This window comes from Tenrec ecaudatus, chromosome 10, assembly GCF_050624435.1.
Source record: "Tenrec ecaudatus isolate mTenEca1 chromosome 10, mTenEca1.hap1, whole genome shotgun sequence".
Classification (NCBI taxonomy): domain Eukaryota; kingdom Metazoa; phylum Chordata; class Mammalia; order Afrosoricida; family Tenrecidae; genus Tenrec; species Tenrec ecaudatus.
The window spans coordinates 101,693,447-101,712,900 of NC_134539.1; the positions used below are offsets into that span (position 1 = coordinate 101,693,447).

Here is a 19,454-nt window from a genome sequence, read left to right on the forward strand (position 1 = left end):
TATGAGGGGATCTCTACTCTTTGTGACCAAATTGCCTCCCCTTGCTCAGGTCATGGTGTAGTGGGCTGGTGTGATGGGTAGTGGTATAGTACATGCTGGGCTTCTAACCTAAAGGCCAGTAGTTCGAAACCACCAGTGTCCAGGAGAGAAAGACGAGGCTTTCTATTCCTATAAAGTGTTCTGATCTTGGAAAACCCACAGGGCAGTTCTACTTGGTCCTATAGACTCGGTCTGAGATGGAATCGGCTTGTTGGCAGCGAGTTTGAGTTTTGCTCGTGTGGTGACTCGGACTGCTGTTATGCTGGGTATCATTTTCTGGACTCTGTATTTTTCACTCCTCTCTCCACGTGCCTTTCCAGATGTGTTTACATTTTCTAGTTCTCCCTGCAGCTGTGTTTCTATGATTCTGCCAAGTTCATAAGGGAGTGCTCAGTCATTATTTCCCTTGCTTGAAATTATATTGTTGTCAAGGTGCATGCAGTAGGATGGGGCCCTGCGGTCTTCAGGATTTTTGGTGGCTGATCCTCAGAAGTTCATCTCCAGGCCTCTCGTTCTAGTTCACCTCAGTTGGGAAGCTCCGCTGAGATCTGTACAGTGTCATAGCAACATGCATGTCTCTCCTGATGGTGGGTGGTGGCTGTGCCTGAAAACCAAACCCAGTCTCCTACAAGGAAGGGGTGAACACTGCCACAAATCCACCATTACTTACAAATCCACCATTACTTACAAATCCACCATTACTTACAAATCCACCATTACTTCGTCCTCTTGAATATTAGTGCAGATCAACTAATCCTTATGTGGAATGGGCAGGCCCCTCAGACAAAGCCCTTCTCCTCATCCTGTTCTTTTCCTTCTTACTTCCAGACATCCCATTTCTTCCAGTCAACGGGATGACCTAACCAAGTCTACCCGCCCCTCCCCCCCCCGCACCCCAAAGCCCTCCTCAGGTGCCAGCTGTGGCTACATCTCAGAACAGAGGCCTGATGCCCTGCCTTCCTTTCTTAGAAAATCACTGACGGCCACCCTTTGCCCAACAATCATACTGAATCCAGCGAACACAGTGCTACATGCGAGCAAGCACATGTGTGAACAAGAGCTCAATACTGGAGTACAGCATGGCCGCCTCAAACTGTTACTTAAGCACGCCTCCGTGAGAAGACCTCTGGGGCCTTCTCCTAGCTTGTTAGTTCCGTCCCTGCTCAGCCTGGTCTTTTCTTCTCTCAACCTCTCATGATGACCTCTTAGCTCCCAAGGAAGCTGGAAATGGTCGGGATGCCTGGCTTATGGCTCAGGTAACACAGAACGTGGGCTGCATCCCTAACTCTTCAAACGGTAGCAGGGTCCTGCTCCTCAACTCCAGTAGACACACTCCTCCTCCAAAAACGGTCTCACCTTTTCTTTGGCCTGGGCCAGTCCCACCTGAGTTTGCATGTCCTCTACCTCCTGCCTCTGCCATTGAGCAGATTCCATCCCCACAGCCCTCAGTAATGCTGCTGAGTCGATGCATCTTTTGGGGAACATGCAACCTTAACGCTCTCCAAAACCTGCCCTCTCCTCTTTACAAAACAGAATCGATGACTCACAACATGTGCCCCCTTCGTCAAGGATAAATATGTTCTGTTTATCACCTTGACCTTTTACATAGAAAGCAGCATTCTGAATGCACATGAGCTACCCAGGTGAGAGAGAAACCATGCTTTTGCAATGGCCATTTACATTTCTAAAAGATTCTATATTAGTCTTTGCTTACCTGTGGCCCCAACTCAGACTTCCTAGCAATATCCTCATATTTACTATGCATCCAATCCTCTTGGGGGGGAACCCTGAAAGTCCTGACACACTCTAGTCAGAGATATTTTAAGGTAAATATGCAATAAGCCTGGCCCTAAGGCAGATGGTGGTTCAGTGGTAGAATTCTCACCTCCCATGTGGGAGACTGGGTTTGATCCCAGGTTCTAATTTATATATATATATAAAATTTTATTAGGAGCTCTTGAAACTCTTATCACAATCCATACATACATCAGTTCTATAAAGCACATTTGTACATTCCTTGCCCTCATCATTCTCAAAACATTTGCTCTCCACCTAAGCCCCTGACATCAGCTCATTTTCCTCTCCCTCCCCAGTCTCCTCTCCCTCATGAACCCTTGATAATTTATAAATTATTTTGTCATATCTTTCCCTGTCCAATGGCTCCCTTCACTCACTTTTCTGTTGTCCGTCCCCCAGGGAGGAGATTATAGGTAAATCCTTTCCAACCCACCCTCTCAGATTTGCCACTCACACCACTGGTCCTGAAGGGATCATCCGCCCTGGATTCCCTGTGTTTCCAGTTCCTATCTGTACCAGTGTCCATCCTCTGGTCTAGCCATATTTGTAAGGTAGAATTGGGATCATGAGAATGGGAGGGAAGGAAGCATTGAGGAACTAGAGGAAAGTTGTATTTTTCATCATTGCTACATCACACCCTGACTGGCTCGTCTCATCCCCAAGACCCTTCTGTAAGGGGGCTTTCCAGTGGTCAACAAATGGGCTTTGGGTCTCCACTCTGCACTCCCTCTCTCATTCATAATGATATGATTTTTTGTTCTGATGATGCCTGATACCTGATCTCTTCGACACCTGATGATTGTACAGACTGGTGTGCTTCTTCCATGTGGGCTTTGTTGCTTCTGAGCTAGATGCCGCTTGTTTACCTTCAAGCCTTTAAGGCCCCAGATGCTAAATCCCTTGATAGCCAGGCACCATCAGCTTTCTTCACCATGCTTGCTTATGCACCCATTTGTCTTCAGCGATCGTATCAGGGAGGTGAGAACACAATGATATAATTCCTTGTTCTTTGATGCCTGACAACTGATCCCCTCGGCACCCATGAACACGCAGGCTGGTGTGCTTCCTCCATGTGGGTTTTGATGCCTCTGAGTCAGACGGCCACCTGTCTACCCTCAAGCCCCCAGGACCCCAGATGTCATATGCTCGGACAGCTGGCCACCATCAGCTTTCTTCACCACATTTACTATTTCCCCGCTTTGTCTTCAGTGATTGTGTTAGGAAGGTGAGCATCATAGAATGCCAATTTAATAGAAGAAAGTATTCTTGCACTGAGAGAGCACCTGAGTGGAGGCCCAATGTCCCTCTGCTACCCCAATACCAAACCTATAAATACATGCATATAGATCTATTTCCCCATCCTCACACCCAAATACATGTGCATGCCCCCATCCAGACCTTCACAAATGCCCCCTGCCTCCTAGCTCCCCACTCCACACATACCCCAACCCTCTTCTTGTCCCACCACCATGCCCAATCCTCACCTGGGTTTCAGCAATTCCCCTTGGCTACACCACCCTTGATTATGCCCCACCAAGCCCCCACACCCCCTCCACCGACCTGGGCCACCCGCTGTTCCCTTGTCCCTGGGTTTGTTAACACCACTAACTTTCCCCCCACCTCCCTTTCTCTCATGTCCCCCCAGAACTGTCAGTCCCACTGTTTTCTCCTCCAGATTGTTCATCCAGCCTATTTTATTTAGACAGACCTGCGGAGATAATAACATGCACACAAAAACAGAGTAAAACCATGCAACAATATACAATAAAACAACAACAAACCAATGACAAAAACAATTCAACAAGAAAGAAAAGCCCGTAGTTAGTTCAAGGACTGTTTGTTGGCCTTTAGGAGTGTTTTCCAGTCCAGTCTGTTAGGGCACCAAGCCCTGGCCCCAAAGCCCTCCTTTAGCATTCCCTGGGGACCTCACCACTCCATTCCCTTGCTGTTCTGTTGCACCCCCTTAGTGTTTTGTCTCGGCATGGTGGGATCAGATCAGGCGCAATTCCCACACTGTGTCTCCGATGTTGTCCGCTGTAGGGCTATGGGTCAGGGGCTCATAGTGGAGCCGACCATGTGGTCCTCTCTGTGGACTGGCTGCTCTAATAGGGAACATCATCCTCAAGGCTTGGTGGGCCAGGAAGTGCTCCATTCTCTCCTCCTCCCACTTCATCTGCTCCCATGTGCTCTGATCAGATATGTCCTTCTCCCGGAGCTGCATATTTAGTTCCATACTTTGAAAGAAATTATTCTGGGGGGAGGGGCAGGTGTCCATGTAGTAGTTGGATTGGGGCCAGGCCCTCAGAACTCTCCACTGGTTTCCTACTCTACACCGGACCAATGCATGTAATGCACAGCTACCACCCCTCTGTCAGTGGCAGCCTGAGCAAAACTTCCAGACAAAGAAAGATTAGTAAGAAAGGCCTGTTGATCTACTTCCAAAAATCAGCCAGTAAAAATCCTAAGGATCCCAACAATCCAAACTGTAACAGATCAAGAGCATGGTGCGCCTGGGCAGCATGCCATTTTCTTGTGTGTGCGGTCACCAGGAGTACCTTGTCAACCACAGCCAATGACACACTCAGTGATGTCTGGGTCATAAATAAAGGTTGGCTATGACATGACTTTCTGTGGATGAAACCTAAGGTGAATCCGTAAGGTGAACGTGCTTTTAACGTGCAGCTGAGGCTTGAACTAAAGAAACACTTAGAGTGTCTGTGGAAAATACTTTCCTGAGGAAGGTTCTGGAAAGGGGGTGGTGGGGAGGGAGAGCACAAAGAAGCAGGTAGCTTTGGGGCACGTGAGATGGGAGGACATGGAGTTTTCCAGGACCCAAGGCTTCCTGCCAGGTGGAGTTAGAGACTTTACTTCCTTTGAAAGGCTCTCCTGCACATTGAGAGGAGGGCAGACAGCACCCATGTGGGGGCTCTGGTTGGGGAACGTCCTTGGGAGTCTAAGGGACCACTTGTGATTCCTGAAGAGGCAGCGACGCGGCTCCTCTTGTTGCTGCTGCTCTTGCTTGCTGTCCCGTCGGCCTCTGTGTGGTGACCCTCCACGCGAGCATGGCAGAGTAGAACTGTGCTTCATTTCTCAACCACGGAGGTCTTTGGAAGTACAGCCCAGGCCTTTCTTCTGAGGGGGGCTCCTTCTTCCAAACTCTCAAGGAGGATCCAGCATGTGGTGATTATTCACACCTCCCAGGCATTCAAAGATGCCCGTTTTTCAAGTATCTTATGGCAAGAACCATAGTTAACCCATAGTACCTTCCAACTCGTGTCCCTTATGCCTTGGGAAATCGATTGTATTTCTGTTTCTTCGAGTAGAACGTTCCAAGGTGTTGGATAAGTTATAATAGTTCTCATTCCATGAACTGCACTAATTTTCAGGTCGATAAGCCAGCAAGATCCCTCTTCATGCTTTACTTTGTGGTGCCCGCATTGGTGTGGGCCACTGCAGAAGTGGAAGGAATGCCACCGTGTGGGGTCAATCTGGCGCCATGCTGACTCCAGGGGACAGAACAGAGCATGGGGTTTCCAAAGCTGGACTCTCCCCAGAAGCATATGCCACAGTTTTCTCCCATGCAGCCACTGGGCGGCTCCGTTGGCAGCCAGGAGCTTAAGCACTGTGCCAAGGGGGCCTACGGAAAGGTAGCGGAGACTCCAGTCATTTCACGTTCATCTTGAAATTTTAAATGGCCATGCAGAAGAAAGTGCAACGGACTCATTCATCTGTTCGCTTCTGGCTCCCAGTCCCCAGGCTGAAACCCCCACGGGGCCAGTGCCTTGGCCAGCCCTGGAGGCATAGCTGGAGGATGATGTCAGGCTCCCCCGGAGTAGGTCCTTGTCATCGAGCTGCCTGAAGTGTTGGCGGGGACAATAGCCAGTGCACTGCACCCCATCAGCTCCCAGCGAGCCTCGCGCCCTGGGAGATTGCAGCAGAGGCCCAGGGGCACCGCGCAAAGCTGATACACATGGTGGTTCTAAAGGCAACCAGATAAGGTGACCTTTGGCTCCCTCTCTTTCCAAGAGCCTGGCTTGAACCGGGAAGAGAGGAGGTCACGGGCATCCTTCTCGATGGCACTGCTCTTGTTCTAGCTCTGCTTTCCCGAGACGATCGCCCCCAATCCATACAAGCCGGTTTTCCTGCCGCTGAAATTGTCCCAGTCTTCTCAAAACGCAGGCTGCGTGCTGAGTGGTGGGTGTTGACATTGACTTTGAAGGAAGCTGAGAGCCATCTCAAAGGAGACAATACCCAGAGGAGCAACTCCCAAATATTGAACGTGTCCCCATTCGGCAGCTGCCTTCAAGGCTTTGTGTATGGGGGAGGGGAAAGGGGGCGGGTGGAAGGAGCTACAAAAAAGTCAGCCGAAAAATTGCATTATTCCATTTTTTTTTCATAAACTCTTGGGAACCATCCCCCTCACCGATGAACTATGCCATTTTAATCCTCAACCCCCCGAGAGTTCATATGGTTATTTCCATTTTATGAGTGAGGAAACCGATGCTCAGAGAGATGAAATAACCATGCAAGGGATAGAACCAAGAAACAAACTTGAGTCTTCCCGACTCCAGACCCCAAGCCCTTAAAGAACACACCATGTACCACATTCTGTGGCCCTTGGTAGCTGTCCTGCAGTCGGCTGTCCTCCCGTGGTGACACAACATAATGAAAGGGTGGCTGGCCCTACGCTGCCCCCACTATCCGAAGCAGATCATACCATTGCAATCCATTGGCTGATTTTGTAAGGCGATCACCTTTCTTCCTAGTCCATCTAAGTCTAGAAGTTCTGTTGAAACGTGTTCAGCATTATGGCGTCGCAGAAGCGTCCAGTGACAGTAGCAGCTGTGCACGAGGGACACTGGCTGGGTATTGAACTCTGAACCCCGCATGGGAGTAGAGCATTCTGTCACTGGAACAATGCCTTGTCCATGCCACAGACAGCATCTCATATGGTAGCCATTACTATTCGGCCCTCAGGGGCCTCTGCAGTGTAACTGCTCACAACGTCAACAAGAGCTGAGCTGAAGGTGGAGTTGTGTGTAGCAAGCTCTCTGGTCTTCTGTGTTAGTCTGGGTGCTTTAGAGAAACAAATCCACAGGAACTCCTATGTATAAAAGAGAGTTTTATATAAAGGTCAAGTGCACATCAAGAAAACATCCCAACCCAGTGCTGCCCACGCCCACAAGTCCAACATTTAGCCCATATGTCCAACACCAATCCACAAAGTCCTCCTCCATCTCACAAAACACACCCAATGATGCCAACTGCAGGAGGAAAGCCCAGTCAGTGAATGTGTAAGCATCTCATCCCTGGCAGGTGTCTCTGTACAGCTGCTCCAGCACCCAGGGCTGCATCAGGGTAGGTCCATGTCCTCAGGGATGTCTTGCAGGAAGTGAGCCTTGCCAGCTAAAGCAGGGAACTGGCTAAGGCCGCTGCACCCTGGTCCAACCATCACAAAACAAGAGACCTGAGAAATAGAAAGGTGAAGCTCACTAAGCCATTTATCCCTCCTCCATTCAATTAACCCCACATGTGTCTATCGGCCAGGTTGGCACGGTAAACATTAACTCTCTCACCTTCCTTTTCTTTTCTGCACAAACCACGGTGGTAAGAGATTAGTGGTGGACAGGGGCCTGGGAGTCTGAGTCTTTTGGCCTGAAACTTCCTTAAGTGGTCCTCAGTGTATCTGTGGGCACAGTCTGACCCAGAACATCCTGCTTTTTAGGACACCAGTCAAGAGTCTTATCTGAGGCTTTGATTCTCACCCTGTTTGTGTGTCTGTGAAAACGCCTCCCTGGAAGCATTCATTCATTGCTTCTTGAATGGACTTAAGCAGCTTTCAGACAGGGGCCTCTGTAAGTAGTTGAAGCCACTTGATAAAGGGGACTCCTAGATATGGCTTCTCTCCAAGGGGGCAGGAGGTCCTAGAGTTATCCTCAGCACTGTCGGGAGAATTTCTTCCTCTCCCTCCCACCCCAGCTCTGCCAGGCATCACCATACAACTTCTCCCCCACTCTGCCCATTGTCACCAAATGCCCCCTCCTGTTCCCTTGTCGGTGCTGTCACTGACTGTCATTTGAGGTTCCGTCAGTCACACCTCCTCCAGGAGTCTTCTGGTCCGCTCCACACTGTGAGACCCTTGCCCTTTCCCCCAAGCCCACTCTGCAAACTGGTTAGTCTTCTCTCTATCCTCTGCCTGTGCCTCCTGGAGTTCACCCCTTTCTCATGACTTCAGGTCACTCCACCATGTCTTATCTGCCCACGCTTCAGTTTACCCCTACTTCTCTTATTGTGAGAAGGCTAGACACAAACAGCTCAGCAGTGCCCACTTCCGTCAGTGCTGGGCAGATGGAACTGATCAGCTATTCCTTCATTCCACACACACCTACTTCTCATCTTTTTCTGTGGCCACAGAGTGGAACGGGCGTGTTGAGTGTACACAATACCTCGACCTCTTTTCCGAGATGAAGCTGAATCAACATCATCCAACTCTGTCTTCCCAGGATCTCCTCACAATCAGGAGGTCACATCTCAAAACCTTGAGTAAGAGATTCCATGGGATATGGAGATATCCTTAGCACAACATAAGAGGTGTTGGTCATTTTTTATGCTGTCAAGTAACTCCAGGTCATAGTGGGGCTTTATAGCTTTATAGCTCAAAAGCTGCTAACAACAAGGTTGGTGGTTCAAGCCCACTAGTATCTCCACAGTAGAAAGTTGAGTCCTTCTTCTCCCATAAAGACTTACATCCTTGGAAACCCTCCAGAGCAGTTCTACCCTCTCGTAGGGTCCCTGTCAATGAAGGCCCTACAGCACAACCTCGTGAGCCTTGTCCTGCCTTGTGCCCCTACAGGAGAGCATGCTCAAGCCCGTTACTGCTGCTTTTGTGTCTTTCCATAGCATTATGTGTGTGTGTTGGTGGGGTGGGGGTGGGGGGTTCCTCATTTTACTGACCAGCTACTTCACCAAACATGATGTCCTTTCTACTCAATGCTGCTCTTTCCTGATGACGTGTCCAGCTTAAACAAGTCTGTCTTGCCACCCTCCCTTGTAGGAACCATTCCAGGTGTATTTCTTCTAAGACGGATGTGTAGTCCTTCTAGTTATCCACAGTGTATGTCACCTACCCTAGCAGGCTTCTCTTACAGAACTCCTAGAAAACACTTTACCAGGTAGCTCCCAGGAGAGGCTGGTGATTTTGCCAATCCCTCTCCTTGCTGGTGCTGAGATCCCAACACCCGGGCCTGCACTTTTAGCTCAGCAACGAAATACCTGGGAGCTTGAGACTTTCTAATTTCCTTATCTAGGGGGAAAAGATGGGGAATTTGCCCCACCTCAACTACTAGACCATTTTGGAGACTAAACAACAGCTTCGTAGTTTGGCTAATGTTTGCCCTTTTTACCGTGGGTGGCAACCTCGTGTGTGTCAGAGTGTAACGTGCTCCACGTGACTTTCTGCTGTGGAAGTGGATATGCATGCAGACCTTTCTTCTGGTGCCTCTCTGAGTGGACTTCAACTTCTAACCTTGCAGTTACCTGCCAAGTGCTTCACCAGTCACACTACCCAGGGAGTCTAATCAGTAGGTAGGGACTACTAATACAAATTTATAATATTCTCATTGGGTACCACATGAAGAAATGAAAGTTTGATTATTGAGCAATAAGAAGAAAAAAGTTCTCTCCCTTCCTCCTTTCTTGACTCGCATCATCACATGCTAGAACACTAGGATAGTTTTGTCACCAGGTTCATCCCCCCTGAGATGTGGTGCTCGGTGTGAAAGTACAGGGAGGAGGAAGAGGTCAGTGCTTTCATCACCCAAACTATCAGACCACCCAGAGAAGATCCACACCCGTGTAGACAAAGGAGATCAGAACTCCAAACCAATGCCAGCATGTTCATTCTGACCACAACAACCTAACCCATGTGTTAGCGCCAAACTGCCCCATAAGGTTTTCCTGCCTGTGGTTTTATAAACGGTTGGAAGGCCTTTCTTCTGCAGTGCTGTTGGGTGAGCCTATCCCACCAGTGTTTGAGTATGAGCTGTTTGAGCTGCCCCAAGCACCTCAGAAAGGGAAGGGAAATGAGAGTAGATCGGTCTGCTGCTGGGCTAACCTAGTCAGATGCTGCATTCACTGGTAGCATGAATGGGGTTGGCTCAGAGGGTGCCAGTGGAAGGTGGTGATCTCTGTGGTAGAGAAGGCATTGTAACACTCATCCCAAATCTGCCTAGCCCTCAATACGATGTGTGATCTTTTAACAGGGACAAAGCCTTCCATCCAATAGTTAGAAATGGGCATGAAATTCCCATGAACATCCATTTTCTAATGTAGGGAAATCTAAAGCCACCTGGAATTATCGTCCTTGGAAAAGCTCAGGCAGATGATCTTCCTGAGAAAAAAAGAGAAAAGCTGGGTATTCATTTTCTCATGTTGAGTGACGAATGATGAGCCATGGTTTCTCTGCAGAGCCAGGGGTTTGTTCTTAGAATAGGAAGAGGACCCAGCAGAAGCTAAAATAGAGACGGTCGTGTTTTGGATAGAGTGCTGAAGGAGGAGAGTGACCCCAGCTTCCAAGAAGAAGTTCAAAAACAAACATAAGAACACTGCCATTGAGTCACACTGACCATAGTCACTGAACAGGACAGAGTAGAACTTCCCCCCGGGTCTCTGAAGCTATAGACCTTACAAGAGCCGGCAGCTCTCCCTCCTAGGAGGAAGTCGTGGTCGGAGCTGTGGACCTTTACAAGAGCCAGCAGCTCTTCTCCTAGGAGGAAGTCATGATCGGGTTCGCACTGGTGACGTTACAGCTAACTGGCTAACGCGTAACCCACACACCACCAGAACGCCAAGAAAGAAGTTGGTATAATTTGTCAGACACCCAAAGAAAAGCTCGAATGAAAAAACGAACAGGTTGCTGATACAAATATAGTGTGTTTATCTATTTCAGGTGATGTATAAATAGAAATGTTATTTTATTTTCTGTAAATATCTAGTTTAATTATTTTTGTGATCAAAAGCACGGTGCAAGGAAAAGTTAAGAAATTTTTCACATTAGAAAATAAATGTAAATTAAAGCAATTGAGGAAGAGCTCTATGTCCTCCCATGAAAAGATCTCCAAGAAACATTGTGGAGTTAAAAAAAAAAGTTTCAGAACAATGTGTGTTATTCAATCCTATCTGCATCTAATATGCTTAACAGCTTTTAAATGTTGCTATGTTTTTTTAGCTTTTCATAGAGAAATAATAGAAGACAACTCATTAAGCAGAAGTGGGATTATTATAGACAATGGGCACTTTCATAGGACATGGATTTTTATAACACATATATACTTTTACAGTCATTAAATGGCAAATGTTATATATGTATTTATACATATGTTCATACTTTTAAAATTAAAAAGAGAGAAAGCAAGACTTTCATAAGCAACTCCAGGATGCAGGGAGCAGAAATGTGAGTGTCCATGCCCTTTCAGGTTTGCAGGCCACCCAATGGGCCGGCGACAGCTGTGTCCACGCACCCTGTCCTTGCCCGGTTTCTTTCCTGCTGTGACCCTTGAATGTCAGCATGGGGGTCTATGACAGGTGCCAGGGGTAGGAGCGATGACAAGTCCCACACCTCATTTGTTCCATTACTTCCCGCTTCTCGCTGCCTTCCCAGTCGCCACAATAAAAGGCTCTTCCTCTTATCTGCACAGAGCAAGAGTCCAAAGTTCTTGTCAGGGTGATTACGGAATGCCGGGCTGGAAAACATCCTGATAAAATATACCTAAATTCCTTTAGAAGAGCACGGCCTGGATTCGTGTCAGGGCAGCTGTGTGGTTTCAGCACATTTTGTACTGTGCAGCTGGGTAGTAAGCCAGATGAGATTTGGCAATAAAAACTTAAGGGACATATAAGGATGTCATTATATTCCCATCTGGACGGATACCCCCACTCCCCAAGCCAACTTCTCCATTCCCCTAGAAAGACAATACAGACTGCTGTGGAATCTCTCCGTGTGCGAGCCCTTGAGGATTTCCAAAATATACACAAAGATATGAAGAATAAAAAGCAAGTCCAAATAAAAAAATTTAAAAAGCATCACGCTGAAGGTTCTGAGACACGTTTATGGGTTTTATAAACAATTAGCCATTCGTTGAATGGGGCTTTGGGACATAGTGGTGGCATTGGCTAATTCTGACATTTAGGAATTTAAACTTAGTAGCTGACCTAGCTAACCTATCCTGATTAGCAAAGTTTGTTAAACATGTTGTGCTTTGTGTCCTGCTTTATATGTGAAGACAATACGGATGGCATGCTGTCATCTGGACTGTGTCTCTCTTAAAATTCAAAGAAGATGGGAGCATTCTCCTTTCATGGTCCCACTTCGGCGTTAGCCTGCACCCAGCACCCTTATTTGCTTCCCCTGATGTCATCTTAAAACATACAGGTTCACCACCGATCAATTTTGCGCTCTGTAATTTTCCTGCGCCTACCTTGTTATAGGAAGCGAGGCCAGGGGTCAGACTGGACTTGACAGCACACAGCAACATGCACTGTTTTTCCTTTTGTGATAGATTGCATCATTTGGCTCAATACAATGTCCTCAAGGTCCTTGCATGGCACAGCACGAAGAGGTCTGTTTCACTCTTCAGCTGAGGATTTGGTCAACTCTTGCATGACCATCCTTATAAAAAGATATGGCTAGGGTTGGGTTGGGGTTAAGTTTCGGGTTAAGGTTAGTGTTAGGCTTAGGGTTAGGTTTATGCTTAGGGTTAGGCCTTGAGTTAGTCTTATGGTTAGGATTAGGGTAAAGTTTAGCTAGGTTTTAGGCATAGAGTTAGGGGTTAAGGTTAGGCTAGGTGTTAGAGTCAGGGTTAGGGTTAGGGTGAGGTTAATTTTGATGTTTGTTTTAGGACTAGGGGTGGGAATAGGTTTGGGGTTGGTTTCAGTGTTAGGTTTAGGGTTGGCGTTAGGGGTAGGGGTAGAGTAAGGTGTGTGTGTGTGTGTGTGTGTGTGTGTGTGTGTGTGTGTATTCAAGTATAGAGAAACCAAGTGCACCTCTGGTTGCCAGCAGTGGAGGAGAAAGGAAGTTCTAGCTTCTCGTGGAGCACTACGTTTCTGTGTAAGATTATAGTAGATGCTCCTGGGTCACAGGTACTGGATTAAGCACCCGTGGGTGTCACTGAAGTTACTCCATTGCATACCTGTAATAATTTGACCTTTTCAGTGCAGTAGATCATTTATTTTCAACATCAGAAAGTATCTGTTGAGGCTGCTTATATATAAGAAAACACTTCCTGGTATGGGGTTGTAGACTCATGATCTTGTGGGAAATCCCAATTAGTTGGGCTAAGACTGTGTTTGGGGTGTCTACTCTACCTCCTCGTTCATAGCAGAGTGTCTGGAGTCTCAAAGCTTGCAAGCAGCCATCTAATGCATGGCAGTTGGTCCCTATTCACCTGGAGCAAAAAGAGGCCAAAGAAGAGTCAGCACTAGGAGAAGGAAGATTAATTGCCTCCATGAACAACTGCATTCTTTGTCAGGAAACTGGAAGAATTAGATGGTGCCCAATAACCATAACTGAACATCTTGATGAAATAGTCTAAAGGAAAAGTCCTGATAAAAGGGAGGAAGTTATGGGATATAATTTCAATCTTCATAGAATCCAGACTTTCTGAAACCACTGAGGCTGGGGAACCCCCCAAAAAACAGCCCTGAGGCCACTTTAACCTGAAACCATAAATGAAACATATACTCCAGAGGCCACCTTTAAACTAGTTTAACCGGTAAAGAATGTCTGTGGTGAGTATTGTGTTGTTGTTTTAAGAACTGAACATATGGTATCAAGTTGTTAACAGCATTTACAAGGTTTGAAAGTTTAGAGGGATGTGAGTCTGTGTCGGTAAGGGAAGAACCAATTGGGAAAGTGGGTAAAAAAAGCTGCAAATTTGAAGAATATAATCCCTGTCATAACGTCGTACATGTAGAAATTTTTGAAATTGTGTATGTTTTGCTGTAGTGTTTTCAACAATTTTTTAAAAGTTAGGTTCCCATAGACCACGACCCCCTGTTGCCATTAGCTGGCCCTCAACTCATGAAGCCCCATGCACATCAGAGTGGAACTGAACTTCATAGGATTTTTATGTATTGATTTTTCTGAAGGAGACCTCTAGTCCTTTCTTGGGAGTCATCTCTGGTGAATGTCCAACCTTTGTTTACTAGTCAAGTGCATTAATCAGATTTATAGAGTAAAGCTAAAGAAATGGATAAGCCTGACAATAAAGTTTAACAAATGATGATAGACCTGTAATATATCATTCATATGTTCCCAGCCAAACAGACCAAATCTACCAACCCAAACTTCCACTTGAGAGTTTTAATGAAAAAAATCTACTTTTCATAAATATGAAAAAACTATTTAATTTCAAATATACACGCACTCTTATCTTAAATTTGAAACAAATCCAAAGAGATCTATGTAAGTTTCTAAGAAATAATGACTCAACGAAGCGTTACCAAAGCCTTTTGATATTCCCTAAGCCACTGACCCCATTTTTGGGTTTTACTTGCTCAGGGAACCAGGTGAGCTTCTCCAAATCGGCAGATGCCTTTGCCTTTGAAGAGGACAGCAGCAGCGATGGGCTTTCTCCAGAGCAGACTCGGAGTGATGACCCGCAGGCTGCCACCGGATCCCCATCTGACACCAAAGCTGTGGAGACCACTCTGGTGGCCTCTCTGGGGACAATTCAGGTAAGCAGCCACCACTTGGCTGGTAATCTCTCCATAGTCTTGAAAGTAAATATCACCACCAGTGGTTTGCTTAGAAACTCCAAGATACACCATCATCTCGCTACTCAGTCCCGAATAAACAAAATCAACCAAGTGCTGGTTACTCAGGCCCTCCTATGTCAGAGTAAGTCTGTGTTCCATAGGACTCTCACGTATGCGACCTTTCACAAGCACATCACCAGGCCTTTCTTCCGAGGCACCTATGGGTTGGATTGAACTATTAACCTTTTACTTAGTACAGTGGTTCTCACCCTTCCTAATGCCAGGACCCTTTAATACAGCTCCTCGTGTTATGGTGACTCCAACCATCAAATTATTTTTGTTCCTACTTCATAACTGCAAGTTTGCTACTGTTATAAATCGGGCAACCCCTGTGAAAGGGTCTTTCAACCCACAGGTTGAAAGGGTCTCGACCCACAGATCTGCTGAGTTAGTAGCTCAGCCCCACCCAGTCCAAGGACAGGTATACAACAGAGTAGCAAAGTTCCCAGAGACACTGAAAGAAAAGTCCCAGAACAATATTCTTTGATTTACTTATTTGAACATCTGCTCTACCCAGTGATGGGTTTCATGTTTTTTAATCATTCTATTGAGGGCATTCTTACAAAATTAATCATTTTATTGAGGGCACTCTTACAAATCTTATAACAGCCCATCATTCAATTGTCTTAAGCACACTTACACATGTTGCCGTCAACATTTCCAGAACATTTTCTTTCTACTTGTGACTAATGCTCATTGAGATTCGATGACTCTTTCCACCATCACCAGCCTAATAAGTTCTGGAGCAGGCAGGACTGGCTTCCAGATGAGTTAAGAGTACCTGTGGGTGTCTGGAGAGAAAGGGGGAAGAAGTGTACTTGGATACAGAGCAGAACTGCAGTGAGTACATCTCTAGTGACCGCCCCTGCCAACCCAACTTGGTCAGGCCAAATTCCAAATCTGCAAACTCGCAAAAAGTAAGGGGTGGCTGCTGAGTCATCTTACAAACAGATTTACAACCTGCTCCCCTTCCTCAGTGTGTCGAAGGAGAATAATGAGAACAGCTACACAGCGCCTACTCTTGGGTGGGGACCATGCTAAGTACTGAACAGACACTACCACATTTGTTGGCCCGAGCCCTCCAGGCAGGTATTATTGACGTCACTTTTGACAGAAGAGGGGAAAAGGCTCCATGAGGCCAGATGAGCGCCATGGAGACCACTATCCTCAGAAAGTCCCCCTCCCCTGCTAGCAGCTTGATGGGAGCTTTTCTCCTTGTTAGCCTGGCCGGTGAGTCAGTCCCTGAGTCAGGACAAGTTCATGAAGAACGGAAAGAGCCACTGCCTTGTCTTGGGCCAGCTGCAAAATCAGATGTAAATAAGATCATTGTGGTCCATGGATTGCCAGACATTTCCTCCCAGTCCGTATTAGTCTGGATCAGGGGTCCTCAAAACTTTTTAAACAGGGGGGCAGTTCACGGTCCCTCAGACCCATTGGAGGGCTGGACTATAGTTTAAAAAAAATACTATGAACAAATTCCTATGCACACTGCACATATCTTATTTTGAAGTAAAAAAAACAAATGGTGCAAAAACACCCGGCGGGCCGGATAAATGTCCCCAGCCCACGGGCCATAGTTTGAGGACCCCTGCTGGATGCTCTGCTGAAACGCAGTCAGCAGCATCAGGGCACACAAGCTTCCATGGTCAATGCGTGGTGCACCGGCCCAAATGAAGCACGTGTTTCAAGGATTCTACACAGAGCCACCACCTCTCCCATTCCTGCTCAGACAAGCAGCGCAGTCTCCATGGAGCTCCTCGGATGAGATGCGTCTGGGCATCCACAGACAGAGTTAAGCACGGGCAGGAAGAACTAAAATCTTCAACTCTGACTCTCCCGCTTGCAGGCACAGAGCAAACCCTCTGACCTCAGCCCCCTTCCCTGCAGTAGGAAGATTTCTTCCTTCAGCCTAACGAAATCAAACCCCTTGAACTCACTGCCACTGAGTCAACTCCAGAGGAGACGCTACAGGACAGGGTAGAACTGCCTCTGTGAGGTTCTGAGACTGTATCTCTTTACAGGAGTAGAAAGCCTTGTTTCTCTCTCACAGAATGCTGGGTGCTTTCAAACTCCTGACCTTGTGGTTAGCAGCCCAGTGCAAAACCACTAGGCCACCACAGGTCCTGGATGGCTCACCTAATTGAAATTGGATATCATCTCTGAAAATGTTTTGCAGGCGGTAGAACATCACATAACTACCACGGACAGTAACAACAAACAAACAAACAAGCAAACACACCAAGGGTAGCTATATGCCTTCATATCTGGGGCCCTCTTTCTCCAAACCATGCCAGGTCTTGGTAGTTCTTGAGCAGTTTCCACTCCTTTGAAGCCGAAGCTCCGGAGGCTGCCAAGCGGGGGAGGGGGGCAGAGAATGGAAGGGCCGATGAAGGCATGAAAAAGCGGACCAAATATTCATATGTTTATTGTGCAAGAGTTTATAAGCAAAGCACTTTGTCTTCTGCGTACCGCAGCTGGTCTCGGCAGCCCAGCTTCTCTGATAACATCGCACAGTGTATCAGACCACGTGTATGTAGCACTCTGACAGTAAATCCTTCCATCTCAGACTTCAGGACAGTTGGGGAAGATGAACTCTTTTCGGCTTAACCCTCTGGGAGCGGGTGGGGAAAGGAATGCTCACTGAGCAATAGTCAGCAAAACACAAAGGCCATTCTCTGTCATTTCATCCGGCAATTCTGCTGGACAAGAGGAAGCTCAGGCTCTGAGAGAGAGCAAAGGGTCCCACAGGTCTTTGGCAGTGGGTGGGCTCCAGGAGGAGCCCCTCCTCCCATGGGAGCAAGCGTAGTCCTCAGTCTGGCCCCTGGGGTCAGAGTGGTCACATAATTCTAAACCCCCTATCACAGAGCCATTGCAAGCCTATTGGGAGAAGCAGGACTGTCCCTCCGGTTTCTGAGACTGTGAATTTTAGGGAAACTGCGAGTCTGAACTTTCCTATAAAGCAGCTAGTGGGTTCAAACAGCTGACCTTGTAGATCACAGCCCAATGTCTCCAGGGCTCCTTGGGTAATAACAGAAGCATGCAATAAAGAAGAGACTGTCTCCTCTCCTAACTAGTCTGTGGACAGAAACACGCATCTCATAAAGGCTTCACTTTGCTCCAACTCGCAGAGTCTCTGGAAGGTGCGGAAGCTCTGGGTCACTAACTGAAAGGCAGGTGGTTCAGACCTACCCAGAGGTGCCTCAGAAGAAAGGCCTGGAAATCGGGCAGCTTCTGAAAGCATTCCTTTGCCACTCATGGGGTTGGCTTGAGCCAGGGTATGTTGGTAGCTGGTTCCAACCCACACCTGCACTCACCCTCTCTCTGCTAATAGCATTCCCCTCACTCCGTTGCATCCTCCTGGCTCTCCTTCACAGCTCCCACATCCCTCCGCCTACCTCTCTGCCTTGTCCATCCTGTATTCAAGACCAGCAGGTAGGAACTTATCCCAGACAGGTCGAATCTTCTCTCTGGCGACCAGATGGTCCAGCAAATCAGATGCGCATCGTTTTCTGGAATCTCTACTGACGCAGCCTCTGCTCTCTCTCAAACATGTGGATGGGGATGTCCACGATGCACAGGGCCCCTGCTCCCGCGGGCGGGCAGCCTGGTATCTACTAGGGTAAGGAGCGCTCACTCAAACTGTGACTCAGGATGCTGTTTTAGCATCCTGGGGCACAGATCATTATTAACTCCTCCTCATCATGTGGATTTCTCAATTTCAGGATCCTGCTTCTGGCTCAGAACAGGACAGAAATGACTCGACATCACAGCCAGGCAACCAGTCAGAGGCCAGGAAGCAGGGCCTGGGTCCCCTGGGCAGCCCAGTGCCTGCTCACGCTGCCGTCAAGGTAAGGGCCAGCCTCCATGCCCCGCCCACCACGCCCACCGCCTCCTCCAGAGCCTTCTGCAGTATGAGGAGGCCGCATGGACCCTCCATGCCTAATGCAGCCCACTATGAGCTTCCTAAGGCCTGAGAGTACATGGATTGAGTCTCTTGTCTGTGCAGCGTAGTGTAGGGCTCCCCCTGCCGAGAAGTCTGTGTATTTGCATCTCCTTGGGATCTTAGGAGCCCAGTGCAGCCAGCACGTTCCTGGCTTAAAACACTTAGTGTGCTCAACCTAACATCAAAAAAACAACCTCACACTTACTGCCATCGAGTGGTTACAACTCACAGTGACCCATAAAGATGGGGTATAATTATCACTGTGGGTTTTTAAGGCTGTAACTCCTTATGGGAGTAGAAAGCCTCATATTTCTCCTAAGGAGCAGCGGATGGTTTCGAGCTGCTAACCTTGGGGTTAGGAGTCCCACCCATAACCCACTTGAGAAACAGGTGATTGCAGTGCATATAGGAGTTGCAACACCATAAAATCAGGACCAGCGGTCGAAGTGCATTCAAGGGAAGCCTTGCTAAAGTAAAATCTACACCATTTAATCCAGTCTCCCAATGGGAATGAAGACACGCAGTGCGTGGTGAGGGCGGAGGGCATTACATTCATGTTGGACAGAGAGTTGTGAGCAGTACAGGGTCTTTTTGCGTTCATTTTCTGTGACAAATGAAGTTTGCTATTTGATTTTCTAGTAAGGCTATGGTAGCTAATAGTTCACAGTGTTGTCTCCTAAATGAAACGGCTGGAAGTCGGGCGGCCTTCCTTTAACCGTGTATTCCAACTCACTTCTGATTGATGTGAGAGTGTGTTGCCTCAGCTCTAGTGTCACCACCTAATGATCACCGGAATGGCTGCTGGGCCTATGTTAGTCATGTCTGCGTGACTCTCTCTTCCCATAAGACTTAGAACCTCAGA

General features: G+C 47.6%; 1 protein-coding gene across 2 annotated transcripts in view; it reads left to right on the forward strand.

Moving 5' to 3' along the window:
* The window catches only part of MYOCD (myocardin), a 71,401-nt gene that overhangs the window by 14,601 nt on the left and 37,346 nt on the right, over nucleotides 1–19,454 (forward strand). For both annotated transcript variants that reach the window (XM_075559177.1, XM_075559176.1), the window contains exons 3-4: nucleotides 14,393–14,568; nucleotides 18,372–18,497. In XM_075559177.1, the coding sequence (XP_075415292.1) occupies nucleotides 14,393–14,568; nucleotides 18,372–18,497 (302 nt within the window). The remainder of the gene's footprint in view (nucleotides 1–14,392; nucleotides 14,569–18,371; nucleotides 18,498–19,454) is intronic.